The following is an 18,549-nucleotide window of genomic DNA, read 5'->3' as shown; positions in this document are numbered from 1 at the left end:
GTAGAAGATTGAAAGAAGAATAAATTATTAGAATGATTACTAAAATTGAGGGGGAATAAGTACAATACAAAAAAATATAAGCACCAGATGTGCCAGGAAAAATGTCGGTTTTCATAAATTTTAAGTCAACTAGTAGGTTATCTATTTAACATAAAGTAAGTAACTAATTAAACTAATTAAATGGGAGAAACTCGTAATAGAGGAAAACCATAAAGAACTGATATGTTATGGGCAATTACTTTTTTTTTTTACTTTCACGTATTTAATTTATGTTAAATATAAAACCTACTAGTTTTCCTTTCGTACAAATATTAGTATATCACCTTTTAAATTTTACTTACGTTAAGTAATTGACAAATGTATCTGCTGGTTGGTAATTACATTTAACTAGAATAACATAAATTTAATATCTAATAAAGGTGATTAAAAAATCATTACTCCTAGGCGGCCATAGAATAAGTAATTTGAAGCCAATTTCTGAAAGTTAAATGTATGTATTTAACATAAATTAAATGTGAGTTAAAAAAAAAAAATAGCGCATAACATACCAGCTCTTTATGGGAAACTGGCAGGTTTTGTAGTATGTTTTGTACCAGTTATTTATGGGAAACATACCAGCTCTTTATAGGAAAAATTGGTTAAATAGCGACCAAAGGAAAACTAATATGTTTTGTATTTAACATAAATTAAATATGTGAAAGTTTAAAAAAAAAATAGTGCATAACATACCAGCTCTTTATGGGAAACTGGCAGGTTTTGTAATATGTTTTGTATCAGCTCTTTATAGGAAAAAATGGTTAAATAGTGGCCAAAGAAAAACTACTATGTTTTGTATTTAACATAAATTAAATATGTGAAAGTTTTTTTTAAAAAAAAGAAATTGCCCATAACATACCATAAAGCGGTTTTGTATTTAATGCACTATTTAACCAATTTTTCATATTTAAACAAATTTATGAAAACTAAAATAACGTATTTGAAAATTGCGTTTTTATTTGGAGGTAAAATACTCATAAATAGCTAGTACTTTATTCATATAATGAAAAAAACTCGTAAAGAACTGGTATGTTATGGACAATTTTTTTTACTTTCAAATATTTCGTTTATATTAAATACAAAACATGCGAGTTTTTCTTTCGTAAAAATATTTGTGTAACGGCTTTTGAATTTTATTTGCAAATATTTATGTATTTAACATAAATTAAATAATTCAGAATAAAATGTCCATAAAAACCTGGTACTTGATTCATGTAATAGAGAAAAGCCATAAAGAATTGGTACTTTATGGGATATTTCTTTTTTAAAAAATATTTAATTTATGTTAAATAGATAATCTACTAGTTTTTTTTCGTTAGAAATTACCGGAATATGTTTTTGAATTTTACTTAAAAACATTTATATATTCACAGCAGGCACAAGAATGGCACAAAAATGGCGCATTACTCCCTAATCCAGCTTTAATTCATGTATTAACCATCAAGTTTGTGTTATTGTTGTTAAGTTTAATTAATCACTTTAGATGCCTTTTTCTCCAACTAAACGATAGTAATAAACCCCAACTTCATAGGATATATTTGTAATTTTGGCCTTCATGATGTCAGCAAAGGGGCCCAATTTAAAAGCAAGGGAGGTCAGTGAAATTTTGAGAACCTCAGGGGGTGCCAGTGAAAGTGTCAGAAACCTCAGGGGAGGTTTCTGAAATTATCCCAAAATTTTACTAGTTTTAGGTCCAAGTCTCACCAAACGTGGTTAATCGTTAATCGTGAATTAGATTGTAATGTTGTTGAAAATTGTGAGTTATAACTTAATTTTATTGCTCGAAAAGCCTGAAGAACAATAATATGTTTCGAGCAGCACGAATTAGGCTCAATATTGTCCAAGAGAATGATCAGAGCACAAAAAACGTTACAATCTCAAGATAAATATTACTTATATATAAACTCGGAGGATATCAATGTCTGAACTAGTAATTAAAAGGTGCACATTTTCGATTTCTGTTCTTGAGTTTTAGAAGGCATTCAACAAAAACGTCAAGAAACCAGCTGCCAGCACCAGCACAGTTGATTGAGCAGTTTTCAGCGCCCCATTTTTCTTGGGACTTTCTGCTTCTGCAGATGCACATTCAAGGCCCTGGGCGCCATCCTTGCAAAAATTCGCAAAAAGTCCAGGAGGATAATGTCCATACATGTTAATGTAACTGAACATGGTTGATGCACAATCGTTTTTCATGTCATTCACTTGATCAGCAAAAGGGCAGGCGAATTCCTTGAAGGCATCGCAGCAGAGTTTTGGAGAGTAATTCGGCCCTTTGCATTGGCTAGTGATGATTGTGTAGTTCTGAGCTTCAAAGTTTACAGGGCAAGCTGAAAAGTTTCATGATTGCAGAAAGTTTTAGCATACATTTTCCAAGAATTTTCAGTGTTCAATAATTCTTGTAGAATGGAAGGCTTAGCTATTAAATAAAACTTTTCCTTTTCTCTTTTGTTTTCCTGATAAGGGCATGTAGAAATGACCACCTATGGTTCTTTAGGCAGAGAAAAACAACTTGAATTATGTCAATCTTGAAGAAACATGGATAGATCACTAAAATGGTAATTTTTCTGTTCATGCAGTTATCTGCATTCATATGCTTTTTTTTTTCTGATATTATGAATTTTTTTAACTTAAAGTAAATTGTTTCTCCACATGTAACCGAACCTAGTTGGATTCTTTTAAACATAAATAATGAAAAGAATGTAGGCAGCATATGAGTTAATTTGTTGGAATGATTTACCTAAGTGAAAGAAATGCAAGATTGAAGCTAAATCCATGGATAACATGTAGAAGTATTAACTTTATTGCTCATAATTTAGGAGGACTAAGAAATTCTGTAGAATTAACTAACATTCAAAAGGATATAACAAAGGAATAATTCTGGGATTCAGAAATTTAAATTTTAAGATGTCAAAATAAAAGTTTAATCAAGGATGCCCTCACAAGGAACAACCATGAAATTGTGGCAAGGATAAAAATGATTTTGAAACTTAATTTATTTCTTCATTCCCAACAATATCCAGGGTGCAAAAATGAATAAAGGAGAGAAAGAATCTCACATGCTTTTGCTTGAAGAAGGGTACGACCTCTCAATCCGCTAGGCTCCAATGCATGATCTAACATAGAACGAAAGTTTCAGATATATTAAACAGAAATTAGATTAGAAAAAAAAAATCAACATGGTATACATAAATGCCATAACAATTCTCACTTGAAATGTAGGATGAAGAGGCCAATCCAACAAGAAGAAAGAAGAGAAACAACATTAGAGATGGATTAGACCCCATTGTTTCTCTTCTGTTCAACGATCAGTTTTGTCCAGTCTCGTTATGAAAATGGTGAAAAAGAAAGAGACAAGAAAATGTTGGAATGTGGCAGCTGCCTGCATCTGTAGGGGTGTCATTTTTGTGGAAAATAAAAAAATGGCAGGAAAATGGAAGAGAGAGAAGCGGAGAAGGGATGGAAGGGGATGAATGGATGGATGGAGGAGGAACCTTGTTTGGCAGTAGCAAAGAAGTATATTAGTTGTTGGATACGTGGGGAATCCCTCTTTTGTTTTATTTGGTGAAAAACTTCTAAACAAGGATCATATTGACATTTTGATTTTCGGGCCAGTTTATAATATTTTCAATCCATTTTTGTATCACTCTTTTATGCATCAGTTACAATAAATTATGTATATTTTTTTTAACCTCAATTTGATATTCGTTTCGGCAATTCTTATACAGGTAAACAGCTTATAGTGTCACATAAATATATAATTTCAATACATTTTATACAAGTTCTTTTATTATTATTATGCATGATAAATTAGGCATATTTTAGAATTATCTTATGCCCAGTAGCCTTAGTTTGAAAGTTTAATTTCGAAACTCTATGCAAGTCTTGTGCTAATACAAATTTGTACCAATGCATCACAAAATTTCAACGTTTGTTATATACTTTGCTATGCTTCTACGTTCTTATGCTTATTATCCTCAATTTTATCTTTCTTTAGTGTAAGTGGAAGGACTTGAATTCGCAATCTCGCACTTACACTCGTTCCTCTGAACCATCTAACCCATCTCTTCCCCCGATTAACCTCAATTTGAAATAAATTAATGGTGCAATTCAAGGTTAATAAGAGGTGATGGTGGTGAACCGTTAAACGAATGCATAGTGAAAGTTTAAGGTAGATAATATTCATGGTAATGAAGTTTGTTTGTATTAATACACCATCCCAATTTTATAAATAACTTCGATTAATTTCCTAAAAACATAGTAGTGGACAACATTATACTGGTCATGTATTATTGGACAGTTTTCATTTCCTTATTCATCCCTACACAAGTATTAGTATCCATTAATCATAATTTGATCCTAAATTTTTGTATCAATTGACATTTATATGTTGTCATTTTACCACTTTTTGGTGCACATCTGGCAAACTTCACAAGATACCCCAATGCATAGGCAAAATTTGGATATAAACTCCACTGAACTTTTAGCATACATGAACTATTTTGTCTCGCTTGTTAACAAACAGTTTGATAATGAAAGGAAACACAGGCCACCATTTCTTCCATCTATCTTTAATCCAAACTCCATAATTAACTTGGCTTTATTATTCAGAGCCAATACATTAATTCTTTCTATCAGTCTTTTAATCCGTAAGACAATATGTCCAAAAACGTGTCTGAAATTTCAGCATCAAAACATTGTGCAAAAAAATCTGAATCTGTATAGTCTGATAAAATCACTGCCCGGCCACCGAAGTTCTTTGATCTCAGTCACTTTGTATTTCCTTTCTGTAATACTAGAAATTAGCAAGGATCTCACCTCTTATAACCTAATCAGTTAGTATGCAGGCGCTGCCTCAATTGAAGGGAAAAAGTCTCCGCCAAAATTGTAGAAGAAATGCTTGTTTCTAGCAGAGGTTGCTGTAATGTCTCTCCTTTCGGCTGATGGACCTCCCCATACGAAGTCTTCGAGCTGTAAGTGATTCAAACAGAATCTCTAAAGCATCTTCGATAGCTTCAGCCTGACTATCCAGTCCATGAGAGCTGAACTCAGGAACAAGATGAAGCTCATAAAGGAGACCAACTGCTGCTGCTGCTGTGCAGGTACGGTCCCATGAGGGTTGTGGTCTGCTCTCAGACAAAGAAAGAAATTGAACCTTAATCGCGGTGGCATTAAATTGGCAAACAAGAATAAACTATTAAAGCATGCAAGTCAAATATATCAAGAGATGAGCATTTGCATGAAGAATCTTGCCTAAGTTTGTGCATTAGAGATACCCCTGCATTCAGAGAGATGCAAGGAAGGTCTTCTCCCCAAACTACCTGTGCTTTATCCTGCACATCAATGTTCAAGGTAAATGTTGAGTAGGATGCACTACTACATCACTAGACTGATCCATACAACGCTCATCTTTTGCAATGCAGCATGAAATTGGAAAAACAGGATCCTCAAACTGATTTTTGCTTGAGATGTGTCTGATATTTGATACCCATAAACACTCTTAGGCATAGTTCAAATACCGCATGTGTCAATAACTTGAAAACAAGAGTCAGATTCGTAAATATACATTGGGTATTACAAAACAAACAAGCGAAGCCAGTCGAGTGTGATACAATCTACCAAATCCACAAAGTATATCCACAACAAAAATGAAGATATATATGTATTGAAGAGAAGCATGACAAAAACTTGTAACTAATTCATTCAGAGAAGAACTACTTTACTTTCTTGTAAGATTCAACATTTCATGTGTACCTGCTTGCATGTGTCGTATTTATAACTTGGAACTGGTGTAACAGGAAACAAATTTGCTTAATTAGAAGGTAATTCATAACCTCTATCCATTTATGTCCACCAAAGGAATGATGGGATTTCAAAACTACATATTGCAGAAGAGTTTCAGAATCTGTGGCACTTCCAGATGTCAAGGCATTTAATTCTTACTGTTGTTGTAAATGAACTATTTACTAGGAACCTTTCCATTTCAAAGTGAAAACACATATGCTTATATCTGTATAACTTAACTCAAGAAAAATATATAACCTACAAGACAATGAACTTGTGGTTGCTCCACTAGATTTCTTTCCTCTTTTCCTTTTTCTTGTCTCCCATCTGAGACAAGAATGCTTAGTCATAGCCCCATGGACGTGTAATAGAAAATAAAAGGAGGTCAGACCCCAATTGTATTTCTGGTTTACCTTTAAACGCTTGAACATTGCTTGGGAATTGCTCCATGTACCATCAATCAAAATAAAATTAATTCTTTCATCTCCAAGTACCTGCATAGTCACACAACCTTCAAATCAATATCCTAGAAGAGTCAGAAGAATTGAAGGTTAACGTATTGAAACGAAGCCAGTCTTCTTTGTATGGGCTAAAGTTTAAGCTACCTGAACACACAGACAAAGGGGCTATAAGCATTCAATGCGTGTGAGGGCAGGAATTCATAGACACATATAAGTAGAATCTTCAACTTACCAATCCACTTTTGTCCACCCAAACTAGTCAGGACTTGACACTCCATTTTTTGAGGAATAGAAAATTGAATCTTTTGGAATTAAACCATGAACTAAAATTAGGGGACTGATCAAATACCAAGCTCCGATGTGGAAATCTGAATATCTTGCACATATACTGCATTACTTAATTCTGTAGGCTCAACTAATTCGACAAATTTGAGGACGTCAGCCCTGAATGATATTCATGCTTCTTTATATCTAAATTTCGTGCTAATCCAACAGAAACAGAATGTAGCACTCAATTAATCCTCTCCATCTCCTCCCTATGACCAAAGATGCGTAAAACCACAAAAAGATAGGCATCCATAATCCATTTGCGAGAGTTTAAATCACATAACTTTTTTTTGGGGAAATGGTAAGCTTTAATATAATTCAAAAGTAGGGAAGAACCCAGTAAATATACATATGAGTTCTCGGGAGTAAATCTAACCTCTACGAGTTAGAGTTCCCTTCCTATCATCATGTAAAATTTTTACTAACTCTATGGGATAACTACAATTGAAAACTTCAGAGCCTAAATCAAATAACTGTTTACAATGCCAAAACAGTACTCTATTACAGAGCATTGTGTCAAGATGTCGTCTTCTCTTATAATGTTATAATTTTCTGATATAACTTGAGCATATTTTCTTAAGTTTAAGATGTTATTATCTCATGTGACACTTACGATAGGTATATCCTAAACAAACAGAACATTTACTGACAAGGACTCTAAAAAATGTACCGGGTTTGAAGATTCTTGATATTGAGCACTTCTGTGGCTTCAGAAAATTTCATGAAAATATTCAGTTGAATTCAAGGTTGCAAGTATAGTAAACAGTTAAATTGAATAACATGTAGTATTCACGAAGTAGATCACCATTTACTGTAAAATCATCTTTTGTTCATCAACATCAAATTTCTTAGATAAATCAATTTATTCTCCTCTCCAAAAGTTTAAATTGCTTCAATGAGCTAATGTAACCAACTAATTACACAATACTGTACTTCATGCACCTATGCAGTTCCAAACCTAGAGTCACATAAAACTTTCACATTCCAACTTGCACAGTCAGCTAGAACAATTTTTGTTCAGCACCAAATTTCTATTTATGTGCATCAAATCAGCAAAGGACCAGAAAAAAAAAATTACAATGATACAAAACTCATAATTTAATTTTTTTTTAAAAGCAGGAAATGATTGAGAACAAGGATAACATGTTTCATATGAGGAATATGAGAAATGATTTTTTTGTCCAGAGGCTTAATCAATCAACCTTAAGCCTGAGACTTGAGCTGAAAATCATTTCAATTTGTTTTTCTTTTGATGCATTTTGTGGAGAAGAAGAACATACCATGTTAAATGCAATCTTAAAACTAAAGATCACAAACTTAATTTGTTAATTAGTAGATCGCAAACTTAATGAAGGTTCTACTACGTTTTGAACCAATCAAGATTTGACAACCAAAAAAAATACAAGAAATTCACTCTTTTTCTGTATTCAAGCGACTATAGAAGGATTACCGAATTCTGTTCAGACTGATGATCCCTGGAGGAATTTTGAATGAATGTGTCCTGAACAGACATCGGCATAGCATTCTTATTAGGGTAGAGACACCAAACATTTCTTCTCCCTGAAGAATACACAATGCACTTCAGAAACTCACAGGCATAAACTTTAAAGTCTTAAAGTAGCAAATGAACATGAAACTAAACATGGATATGCATTAACCTTAAAAACTGGCATTATTCATAACAAATAATAATGCGAAAAATAGCATAATAGGCTATTTCATATACTGTAGTTGTTTTAGCTAAGTCTATTTCTCATATCTAAATAATCCATTAAATTGGCCAAGACCTTAGTCCCACATAGCTTTGACGTAATTCTAGGTTATATTAGAAAGTCAAAAACATGGCATAACAATTTTAATTGTAGCAAGATTTCATCTCCAGATCTCCGTCTTTTACACCTTATTCAATTACGTTAAAGAGATCAAATTCAACCAGTTAGTTTTATACGAAATGAATCCCAATTATCACTAAATATATATTCCCTTCTGCAGAAGTAAGGATGTAATCCTTTCAAATTGGGAAATGGTATCTCAGATTACAGAGAAAGTAACCGATGTTCCATCAGAATACTGTGCATACCTTCTCAAACTCAATTTGTTACAATCAGCTATGTGATCTATTCGAGTTAATTAGACTCAACTTCTCAAGTTAATTGAGTTAAAAAAAAGGATGGAATTCCAATTTTCCCTCAAATATCCCAGAGTTGTATACTACCCAGTAGGCATGCATAATAAATTATTTAATTAATAATCTGTTCCTCTTTCTGTTGCTCATCTGAGGCTCCACTTAGTTGATTATTCCTATAGGTTTTTCACAAAGCAACTTTAGCTGTCAAACTTTTATAGCAACAAATTTTGCCACAAACTCTTTGCTAATTTATTTTTTTAAGGAGGTAAAAATTAATTTAGAGGCTCAAGGGAGTGGAATCAGAAAATACAAGGTCTATTATGATTGTAAACAAAGTGAGCCTTACAATAATTATTGGGAAAAGAAAGTTTTCAGAGATTGTCAGTTGCATGCAGAAGAAATCAAGCAGTTTCAACAATGTGAAGTGTTTGCAGTAGGAAGCTGAACATGTAGAGCAAACTATGAAGTCAAAAAATGAACTACAAAGACCATTGTGCATTTAAATAGTCATGGCTTTGACACTCATGCCTTACAGATCTAATACTAGTACAACATAGTGAATCAAAGACGAGGAGATGCATCTTCAAAATATTACCAATTAAACCATGATTTAACCTGAAAAGTTCAATGCACTCCACATGATTTCTTCAAGTTCAGAAATGCCAAAGAGACACAAAGTTGCAGCATGGGTGCCAAACACTTGACATAACAACTTTCCCGTGTTGTTCTGTCGTAAAAAATCCTACAGAAGAACAATAAAGTCCTTAGCTGATCCTCATGTAATGCATATATGTAACTAGGGAAAGAAAATGAAAACGAGAAGAATATGAACCTTTGGATGCATATACAACCAAAAACGTATCCGATGCCAAAGAGGAAAAGGCAGAAGTCTTGAACACATGCAATCTTCCATGGGAAGCCAGCACTAAGCAATTAGACAGACAGGAAAAGACTGAATTTGCAACTGAGCACAGATGAAATGCAGAGACAATTTATGGGTTATGGGAAGGAACACCGAGACAATAGTTGGTTCTCCAACTTACCATCACTATGAGAAAAAAGAAATAACAGATGTACCTTCTGACAGAGATATCCTCTACTACCGAGTAAGCGGCATGCTATTTGACGAGCTGAAAAGAATTGGAGCTTCTTCTCAGAATTTCCTAAAGATTGAAACTTTGCCCTATGCTTTTTATCCTCTTGCACTTTAAAATCTCCCTGAAGATGAGCATATCAACCACTAGGATCAGAAAGAAACAAATTAGGGGATTGCCCCTAATAGCAATTAAAACAACAGAATGGAGTTAGGATTTCCCAAAACACTTCTCAGCTAGCTAGCTAAATTTCTATAGCTTCTTTGAGACTTAAAAAGGAAAAATGAGGAAAAGGGAATGGTCCCAGTTGCTGCAACAATTTTTGATTTATTCATTTCTATTTTTTAGATAGTGGAATGTGGAGTTTTTGGGTTGCAAGCAACTGATTCCATACCCTTAATGCCCCCACTCGGGTGACAAGCCCACATTACCAAGCCCAGCGATCGTAGGTTAAGGAAATGAATTTTATATACTGAATTGGAGGCATTGATAATGTTGATATGGGATAGAATCTAGCAGGTCATGAATTGCTTCCGTTATTGTCATTACATTTTTCAATTTCCAAAAAGGATTATCAGCTAAATTAACAACCATTCTGTTAGATTAGATAATCACTTCACAGCAGCTACAACATGTACATACAACATTATTCAACAGAAAAAGTATTGATTAACCACTGAAAATGATAGAAAAAATCAATATATATCAAACAGAGCAGACAACACAAACAATAAGAAACCTAATCGCAACCCCATACCATATAAACATTGTGATATGACACCGGCTTGCTATCTATGTGATCATGTACACATACAAAAATATTGCAAACGCCAGCTAGCTAAATTTCTATAGTTTTTTTTATGCTTAAACAGGAAAAACGAAGAAAGGGAATGATCCCAGTTGTGGCAACATTTTTTTAATTCATTGTTTCTATTTTTTACATAGTGGAATGTGGAATTTTTTTGGGCTGCCAGCAACCGAGTCCATGCCCTTGCCCCCCACTTGGGTGAAAGCCCACGTTACCGAGCTCGGCGATCATGGGATAAGGAAATGAACTTTATATACTGAATTGGAGGCACTGATAGCGTTGATGTGGGATACAATCTAGCAAGTCATGAACTAGTTCCCTAATTGTTGTCACATTTTTCAATTTCCAAAAAGGATTATCAGCTAAATTAACAAACCATTCTGGTAAATTATATAATCACTCCACAGCAGCTACAATATGTACAATATTATTCAACAAAAAAAGTGTTGATTCCACTGAAAATGACAGAAAAAAAGAAATATCAAGCAGAGCAGACAACATGTGCAATAAGAAACCCAATCGTAACCCCTTACCATATAAACATTGTGATATGACACCTGCTTACTATCTATGGGATTATGCATACATACCAAAATATTGCAAACACTAGCTAGCTAAATTTCTATAGTTTCATTGTAGCTTAAACAGGAAAAATGAACCTGCTTGCTATCTATTGGATTATGAGCACATACAAAAATATTGCAAATGCTAGCTAGCTAAATTTCTATAGTTTCATTCTGGCTTAAACAGGAAAAATGAAGAAAAGGGAATGGTCCCAGTTGCCGCAACATTTTTGAATTCATTCATTTCTATTTTTTCGATAGTGGAATGTGGAATTTTTTTGGGTAGCAAGCAACTGATTCCATACCCTTAATGCCCCCACTCAGGTGACAAGCCCACGTTACTGAGCCCGGCGATTGAAGGATAAGGAAATGAACTTTAAATACCAAATTGGAGCCACTGATGATGTCGATGTGGGATAGAATCTAGCAAGTCATGAACTACTTCCGTTATTGTCATTACATTTTTTAATTTCGAAAAAGGATTATCAGCTAAATTAACAAACCATTCTGTCAAGTTAGACAATCACTCCACAGCAGCTACAACACGTACAACATTATTCAACAGAAAACGTATTGATTAACTACTGAAAATGATTAAAAAAAGAAATATCAAACAGAGCAGACAATATAAACAATAAGAAACCTAATCGTAACCCCTTACCATATAAACATTGTGATATGACTCTTGCTATCTATAGAATTATGTACACATACAAAAATATTGCAAGCGCAAGCTAGCTAAATTTCTATAGTTTAATTGTGGCTTAAACAGGAAAAATGAAGAAAAGGGAATGGTCCCAGTTGCTGCAACGTTTTTTTAATTCATTGATTTTTATTTTTTAAATCGTGGAACGTGGAATGTGGAATTTTTTTGGGCTGCCAGCAACTGAGTCCATGCCCTTGCCCCCCACTTGGGTGAAAGCTCACATTACCGAGCTCGGCGATTGTGGGATAAGGAAATGAACTTTACATACTGAATTGGAGGCACTGGTTGCGTCGATGTGGGATAGAATCTAGCAGGTCATGAACTAGTTCCCTTATTGTCGTTACATTTTTCAATTTCCAAAAAGGATTATCAGCTAATTTAACAAACCATTCTGGTAAATTATATAATCACTCCACAGCAGCTACAATATGTACAACATTATTCAGCAGAAAAAGTATTGATTAACCACCGAATATGACAGAAAAAAAAGAAATATCAAACAAAGCAGACAACATAAACAATAAGAAACCTAATCATAACCCCTTACCTTATAAACATTGTGATATGACGCCTGCTTACTATCTATGGGATTATGTATACATACAAAAATATTGCAAACACTAACTAGCCAAATTTCTGTAGTTTCCTTGTGGCTTAAATAGGAAAAATGAACCTGTTTGCTATCTATGGGATTATGTACACATACAAAAACATTGCAAATGCTAGCTAGCTAAATTTCTACAGTTTCATTGTGCCTTAAACAGCAAAAATGAAGGAGGTAATGGTCCAACCAGCTGCAACATTTTTGAATTCATTCATTTCTATTTTTTAGATAGTGGAATGTGGAATTTTTTTGGGTTGCAAGCAATTGATTCCATACCCTTAATGCCCCCACTCGGGGTACAAACCCACATTACCGAGCCTAGCATTCGTAGGATAAGGAAATGAACTTTATATACCAAATTGGAGCCACTGATGATGTCGATGTGGAATAGAATCTAGCAAGTCATGAACTACTTCCGTTATTGTCATTACATTTTTCAATTTCCAAAAAGGATTATCAGCTGAATTAACAAACCATTCTATTAAGTTATACAATCACCCCACAGCAGCTACAACACATACAACATTATTCAACAGAAAAAGTATTGATTAACCACTAAAAATGATAGAAAAAAGAAATATCAAACAGAGCAGACAATATAAACAACAAGAAACCTAATCGTAACCCCTTGCCATATAAACATTTTGATATGACGCTTGCTATCTATGGGATTATGCACACCTACAAAAATATTTCAAACGCTAGCTAGCTAAATTTCTATAGTTTATTTGTGGCTTACACAGGAAAAATGAAGAAAAGGGAATGGTCCCAGTTGCTGCAATGTTTTTTTTTAATTCATTGATTTTTATTTTTTAGATCGTGGAATGTGGAATGTGGAATTTTTTGTGCTGCCAGCAACCGAGACCATGCCCTTGCCCCCCACTTGGGTGAAAGCCCACGTTACCGAGCTCGGCGATCGTGGGATAAGGAAATGAAATTTATATACTGAATTGGAGGCACTGATAGCGTCGATATGGGATAGAATCTAGCAAGTCATGAACAAGTTCCCTTATTGTCGTTACATTTTTCAATTTCCAAAAAGGATTATCAGCTAAATTAACAAACCATTCTGCTAAATTATATAATCACACCACAGCAGCTACAATATGTACAACATTATTCTGCAGAAAAAGGATTGATTAACCACTGAAAATGACAGAAAAAAAGAAATATCAAGCAGAGCAGACAACATAAACAATAAGAAAACTAATCATAACCCCTTACCATATAAACATTGTGATATAACACCTGCTTACTATCTATGAGATTATGTATACATACAAAACTATTGCAAACACTAGCTAGCAAAATTTCTATAGTTTCATTGTGCCTTAAACTGGAAAAATGAACCTGCTTGCTATCTACAGGATTATGAACACATACAAAAATATTGCAAACGCTAGCTAGCTAAATTTCTACAGTTTCATTGTGCCTTAAACAGCAAAAATGAAGAAAAGGTAATGGTCCAACCAGCTGCAACATTTTTGAATTCATTCATGTCTATTTTTTAGATACTGGAATGTGGAATTTTTTTGGGTTGCAAGCAACTGATTCCATACCCTTAATGCCCCCACTTGGGGTACAAGCCCATGTTACTGAGCCTAGCATTCGTAGGATAAGGAAATGAACTTTATTTACCAACTTGGAGCCACTGATGATGTCGATGTGGGATAGAATCTAGCAAGTCATGAACTACTTCCGTTATTGTCATTACATTTTTCAATTTCCAAAAAGGATTATCAACTAAATTAACAAACCATTCTGTTAAGTTAGACAATCACTCCACAGCAGCTAGAACATGTACAATATTATTCAATAGAAAAAGTATTGATTAACTACTGAAAATGATAGAAAAAAGAAATATCAAACAGAGCAGACAATATAAACATTAAGAAACCTAATCGTAACCCCTTACCATATAAACATTTTGATATGACGCTTGCTATCTATGGGATTACGTACACATACAAAAACATTGCAAATCTAGCTAGCTAAATTTCTGTAGTTTATTTGTGGCTTAAAGACGAAAAATGAAGAAAAGGGAATGGTCCCAGTTGCTGCAACGTTTTTTTAATTCATTGATTTTTTTTTTTTTAAATCGTGGAATGTGGAATGTGGAATTTTTTTGTGCTGCCAGCAACCGAGTCCATCCCCTTGCCCCCCACTTGGGTGAAAGCCCACGTTACCGAGCTCGGCGATCATGGGATAAGGAAATGAACTTTATATACTGAATTGGAGGCACTGATAGCGTCGATGTGGGATAGAATCTAGCAGGTCATGAACCTGTTCCCTTATTATCGTTACATTTTTCAATTTCCAAAATGGATTATCAGCTAAATTAACAAACCATTCTGTTAAATTATATAATCACTCCACAGCAGCTACAATATGTACAACATTATTCAGCAGAAAAAGTATTGATTAACCACTGAAAATGACAGAAAAAAAGAAATATCAAATAGAGCAAACAACATAAACAATACAAAACCTAATTGTAACTCCTTACCATATAAACATTGTGATATGACGCTTGCTATCTATGTCATTAAGTACACATCCAAAAATATTGCAAACACACACAGAAAATGAGATAGAGAGAGAGACTGATAGAGAAGAGAAGGCTATCATTCTGCATAGTGAAAAGGGGAATACATTTAACAAAAAACAAATAAAAGACATGGTAAAACACACTTTCATTTACTTCAATAGTTTAACCACCTAAAAGCACCCTTGAATCTATAATAGAATGCAAGACTCTAGCAATACCCTGTCTAAAGGTTATCTCAGACCAGTATATACTTGAACTACATCTGATCTCTACATCCAATCTTGGGAATATTTGATTACTTACTGTCTACATCAGTATCACCTTCCAAGTGACTTGCATACTAGGAGCTCTTATCAATTAAATACATATGTACTCATCTGAGGACATTCAAAACTGAACTGGACAGTTGGTACTCACTAATTTCAGTACTCCGTTAGAAACTTCACATTAAGGGATATATATCAACAAACTCTACAGAAAATGATTGTATGGCCTCGCTAATTTCCATTACCAATCTAAGGAAATGTTAAAATTGTTAATCTAGTGGCAGCCGTAAAAGTAAACCACCTGTTTTATGTGCTTGTTAGTACATGTCATAAATGAGCAATCATCGTCTGTATTAACATAAGAGAGTCCTAGAAAGAGGCATTTTACATAAATAATCTACAGGCAGCAGTAAAAGCAACATGCCTAACAAGACAGTTCAGTTTCAGAGTGATAAATTACACACAAAAAATTCTGGATGACGTCATGCACAGATCATATTAATACCGTTGACCAACAAAAGCATCACCTGAATCAAAATCTCATCCATTAATACCATGATTGATTTTTAATGCACAACGCTTTGCATTGATCAAATAAGATACCTATGACCATCCAACAGGTCACATGAGCTGAAAGCCAAACATAGCCTCGAACCTGTTGAATGTAGTAGTAAACATGACAATTCTATTCTCATGTTTACATTCACATTACCACTTACAATTTCCTTAACATAACATCAATTGATCACAGTTGATGTTTCCAGCCATTCAGAAACCAATAATAATAATAATAATAATAAATAAATAAATAATAAACAAAATACAAAAATCCCAAGGTAAAATCAGTAAAGCTTCTAAACAAGTAATCACCCATCAATTTGTCTATCAAGAAAACAGTCAAATAAAAAGTTAAAAACTTTATGCATCTCATCATCTAATTTAAACACATATTACACAGAATATTCTTACTTTTGGTAGTTCAATTCTTTTCTTTTTTCCACTGTTCTTGGAGGAGAGTTGGGGGATTAATCAATAAAGAAAGAGAAAACTGTTCTTACTTGGAGTTTGCCATGATTGCCACCAAAATCCAAATGAGCTCCAATATCTTTCTCCAGAAGCTTCAAGTCCTGAATGACTTCAATAACCATGGCAGGTAGAGGTGAGATGGCGCCCCAGCCCTGCCATTCTTGAAGGCTTATGTTCGCTGCACCATTGGTGGTGACCTTTTCGGCTTTTGTTGAAAAAAACTGGTCTTTTTCTGAAAAGGGCTTCGGGTCCATGCGGTTCTTCTTCAAGAGGTTCGCAGTTTCGGCGGAAAGGAGACAGGCTTTGAAGATGAAGGGTCTGGCCATCGCCATGGACAGCAAAGTTTGTGGGTGGTATTGCAATTTTTATAAATCCATGGGCATTTTAGAGAAAAACTAAATATTGGGCCGGTTTATTGGGTTAGGGAAGGGCTAGAGAAATGAACTTGAGATGGACTTTTGACACCTGAATGAATTTACATTAAGGACACATATCGTTGGGCTCTAATATAGGGCCTGGGAAAGGTGACCGGAAACCAGTCCATCAATTCATTGGCAAAAAAGCTGTACAAACAAATCAGCACTATTTTTTGTAAATTAGATTTTCGGTTTCAATGGAAGGCTTTAATCCAGATATCTTCCTTGGATTATCATTTCATAATATTCCTTCTCCCCTGTTTTTTTTTTTTTTTTGTGATGCAATGATTTTAATAACCTCCTTTATATTGTAGAAAATAGTTTTAAATTGAATGACCATTCCAGTTGCATCCATTTTTCCCATACAACATACTTTTTTTTCTGCAACTTTCCATTGATTTTAGAGCACAAATGGACTTGAGTATTGACACGACAACTTAGGCTCCTGACTTATGTATTATGTCAAAAAGAAATAAATAAAACTTTTGACCAGTTTATATCAAAACTCCCCCTGCTCCCCTCTCCCCAGCAGCACCCTTTATAGTGATTTTGCACTAATCTACGTTGAAGATTTTGGCGAGATACAACAAGTTTTGAGCTAAAATAAAAGACAACGATAGGGATTTGAATTCTCAACCTACGACGGCTAAGTCTCATCAAATAAGTTGAATAACTATTCTGTATAGCAACCTATAGGATTATTTTTAGTCAACCACCAAATTGGAGAAAAAAAAAAACGTGTAAAACCCCTATAATTCTCTAGGGTACAACCAGGATTGAGCTATTGAAAGGGAGAATGGAGATCAGATAATAAGTCATTTCAAACCCTGCTCAACTTCTAACAACTCCTCACACTCAACAGTTTACATATGAGTTATTTTGATTTGGCATAATAAGAAAACTTTGACACAAGTTTTTTTTTTTATACAAAAAAGAAAATATTATTAACTAAATTATTGAAAATCGTCCAACACTAAATTACTTAACAAAGCTGAGGGAGAAATTCCATAGGGATTCCATAAGATGTGAAGATTTAGCGTGAAAAGTTAATTCATGTGCTATCTTATTGGCACGGATCAATTTCACATCAACTCAACAGCATTTGGCTATACCCTCTCTTGCGTGCTTAGGACCAATAATTAGTGGGGCGCCTCCAAGATTTGCAAAATCCAAATTAATTAGTCTGTACCTATCATAACATACAACACTTGCTCAAAAAATTGCCTTTCCGACCATGGAGAAGTTAAACTATCCTTTTGGCTACTTTTCTTTTAACTTGTAAAATCATTAATTAGTGAAAAGTGAAAACTAAGATGTGAAGGGTCTTATGTTATTGCAAGTTGGTGGGTTAAGTATGGTAGAACATGAAATAGACAACTCATGATCACGGAACACTTGTCACTCTACTATTAATTAACTATAGTCAGATTAAGAAACTAATCCGGAATTAATAAATGATTCAACATTCTTGCCGGTCTAGAATTCTAATAGATTCCACTAGTGGCTTCCACTCAAGTTTCCGTGAAAAATATATATAGGAAAATGACATTCCAATTGCTCTTTTACATTTCATATGCAATATTTCTTGAAGTGACATTCCAATTGCCCTTTCTCTTTTTTTTTTCCCCCTTTTCTTTTGTGGGTTTTGTTTGTAACTGTTTGTTTTGAAGGGATCTATTATTTTTCATGATATTTTGGTACCTAGAAAGCTGGAACTTCTTGCCCATTTTTATTTGCATAATCATCAATCTTCTGCCAAATGATGACTCAGAAGCAAATGATGCA

The 18,549-nt window shown here is 34.1% G+C and overlaps 2 protein-coding genes across 3 annotated transcripts; both read right to left on the bottom strand.

Annotated features, from left to right (window-relative positions):
• Positions 1-1,985: 1,985 nt before the first annotated feature.
• Positions 1,986-3,324, bottom strand: LOC113771766 (GPI-anchored protein LLG1-like). The gene is made up of 3 exons (XM_027316328.1): positions 3,245-3,324; positions 3,093-3,149; positions 1,986-2,363 (listed from the first exon to the last, which is right to left on the bottom strand). The coding sequence occupies exons 1-3, from the start codon at positions 3,318-3,320 to the stop codon at positions 2,008-2,010; spliced, it is 489 nt and encodes a 162-aa protein (XP_027172129.1). The 5' UTR covers positions 3,321-3,324; the 3' UTR covers positions 1,986-2,007.
• On the bottom strand, positions 3,093-16,684 carry LOC113771765. Of its 2 annotated transcripts, XR_003468458.1 has the most exons (9): positions 16,381-16,684; positions 9,811-9,951; positions 9,566-9,658; positions 9,349-9,475; positions 8,056-8,165; positions 6,231-6,311; positions 5,287-5,366; positions 4,852-5,159; positions 3,093-3,149 (listed from the first exon to the last, which is right to left on the bottom strand). XR_003468458.1 is itself a non-coding variant. In XM_027316327.1 (8 exons), exons 1-8 carry the CDS (start codon positions 16,678-16,680, stop codon positions 4,940-4,942), a joined length of 1,152 nt encoding a protein of 383 aa, XP_027172128.1. In that variant the 5' UTR covers positions 16,681-16,684; the 3' UTR covers positions 4,598-4,939. The 2 variants fall into 2 exon arrangements, 1 of the variants encoding a protein (XP_027172128.1); XM_027316327.1 differs by lacking the exon at positions 3,093-3,149 and having other exon boundaries at positions 4,598-5,159.
• Positions 16,685-18,549: the final 1,865 nt, after the last annotated feature.

Source organism: Coffea eugenioides, chromosome 5 (assembly GCF_003713205.1).
Source record: "Coffea eugenioides isolate CCC68of chromosome 5, Ceug_1.0, whole genome shotgun sequence".
Classification (NCBI taxonomy): domain Eukaryota; kingdom Viridiplantae; phylum Streptophyta; class Magnoliopsida; order Gentianales; family Rubiaceae; genus Coffea; species Coffea eugenioides.
This window is presented reverse-complemented; position numbering and strand designations above follow the sequence as displayed.

What these genes read in the sequence shown, in the direction of transcription:
- LOC113771766 (XM_027316328.1), bottom strand. Translation starts at nt 3,320, where the DNA reads ATGGGGTCTAATCCATCTCTAATGTTGTTTCTCTTCTTTCTTCTTGTT. An exon ending in CTCTTCATCCTACATTTCAA is followed by an intron (nt 3,150 to 3,244) that starts GTGAGAATTGTT and finishes GTTCTATGTTAG; the next exon opens with ATCATGCATTGGAGCCTAGC. An exon ending in CCTTCTTCAAGCAAAAGCAT is followed by an intron (nt 2,364 to 3,092) that starts GTGAGATTCTTT and finishes GAAACTTTTCAG; the next exon opens with CTTGCCCTGTAAACTTTGAA.
- LOC113771765 (XM_027316327.1), bottom strand. Translation starts at nt 16,680, where the DNA reads ATGGCGATGGCCAGACCCTTCATCTTCAAAGCCTGTCTCCTTTCCGCC. An exon ending in CAATGTTCAAGCGTTTAAAG is followed by an intron (nt 5,367 to 6,230) that starts GTAAACCAGAAA and finishes ATTGATGTGCAG; the next exon opens with GATAAAGCACAGGTAGTTTG. An exon ending in TCTCTAATGCACAAACTTAG is followed by an intron (nt 5,160 to 5,286) that starts GCAAGATTCTTC and finishes GTCTGAGAGCAG; the next exon opens with ACCACAACCCTCATGGGACC.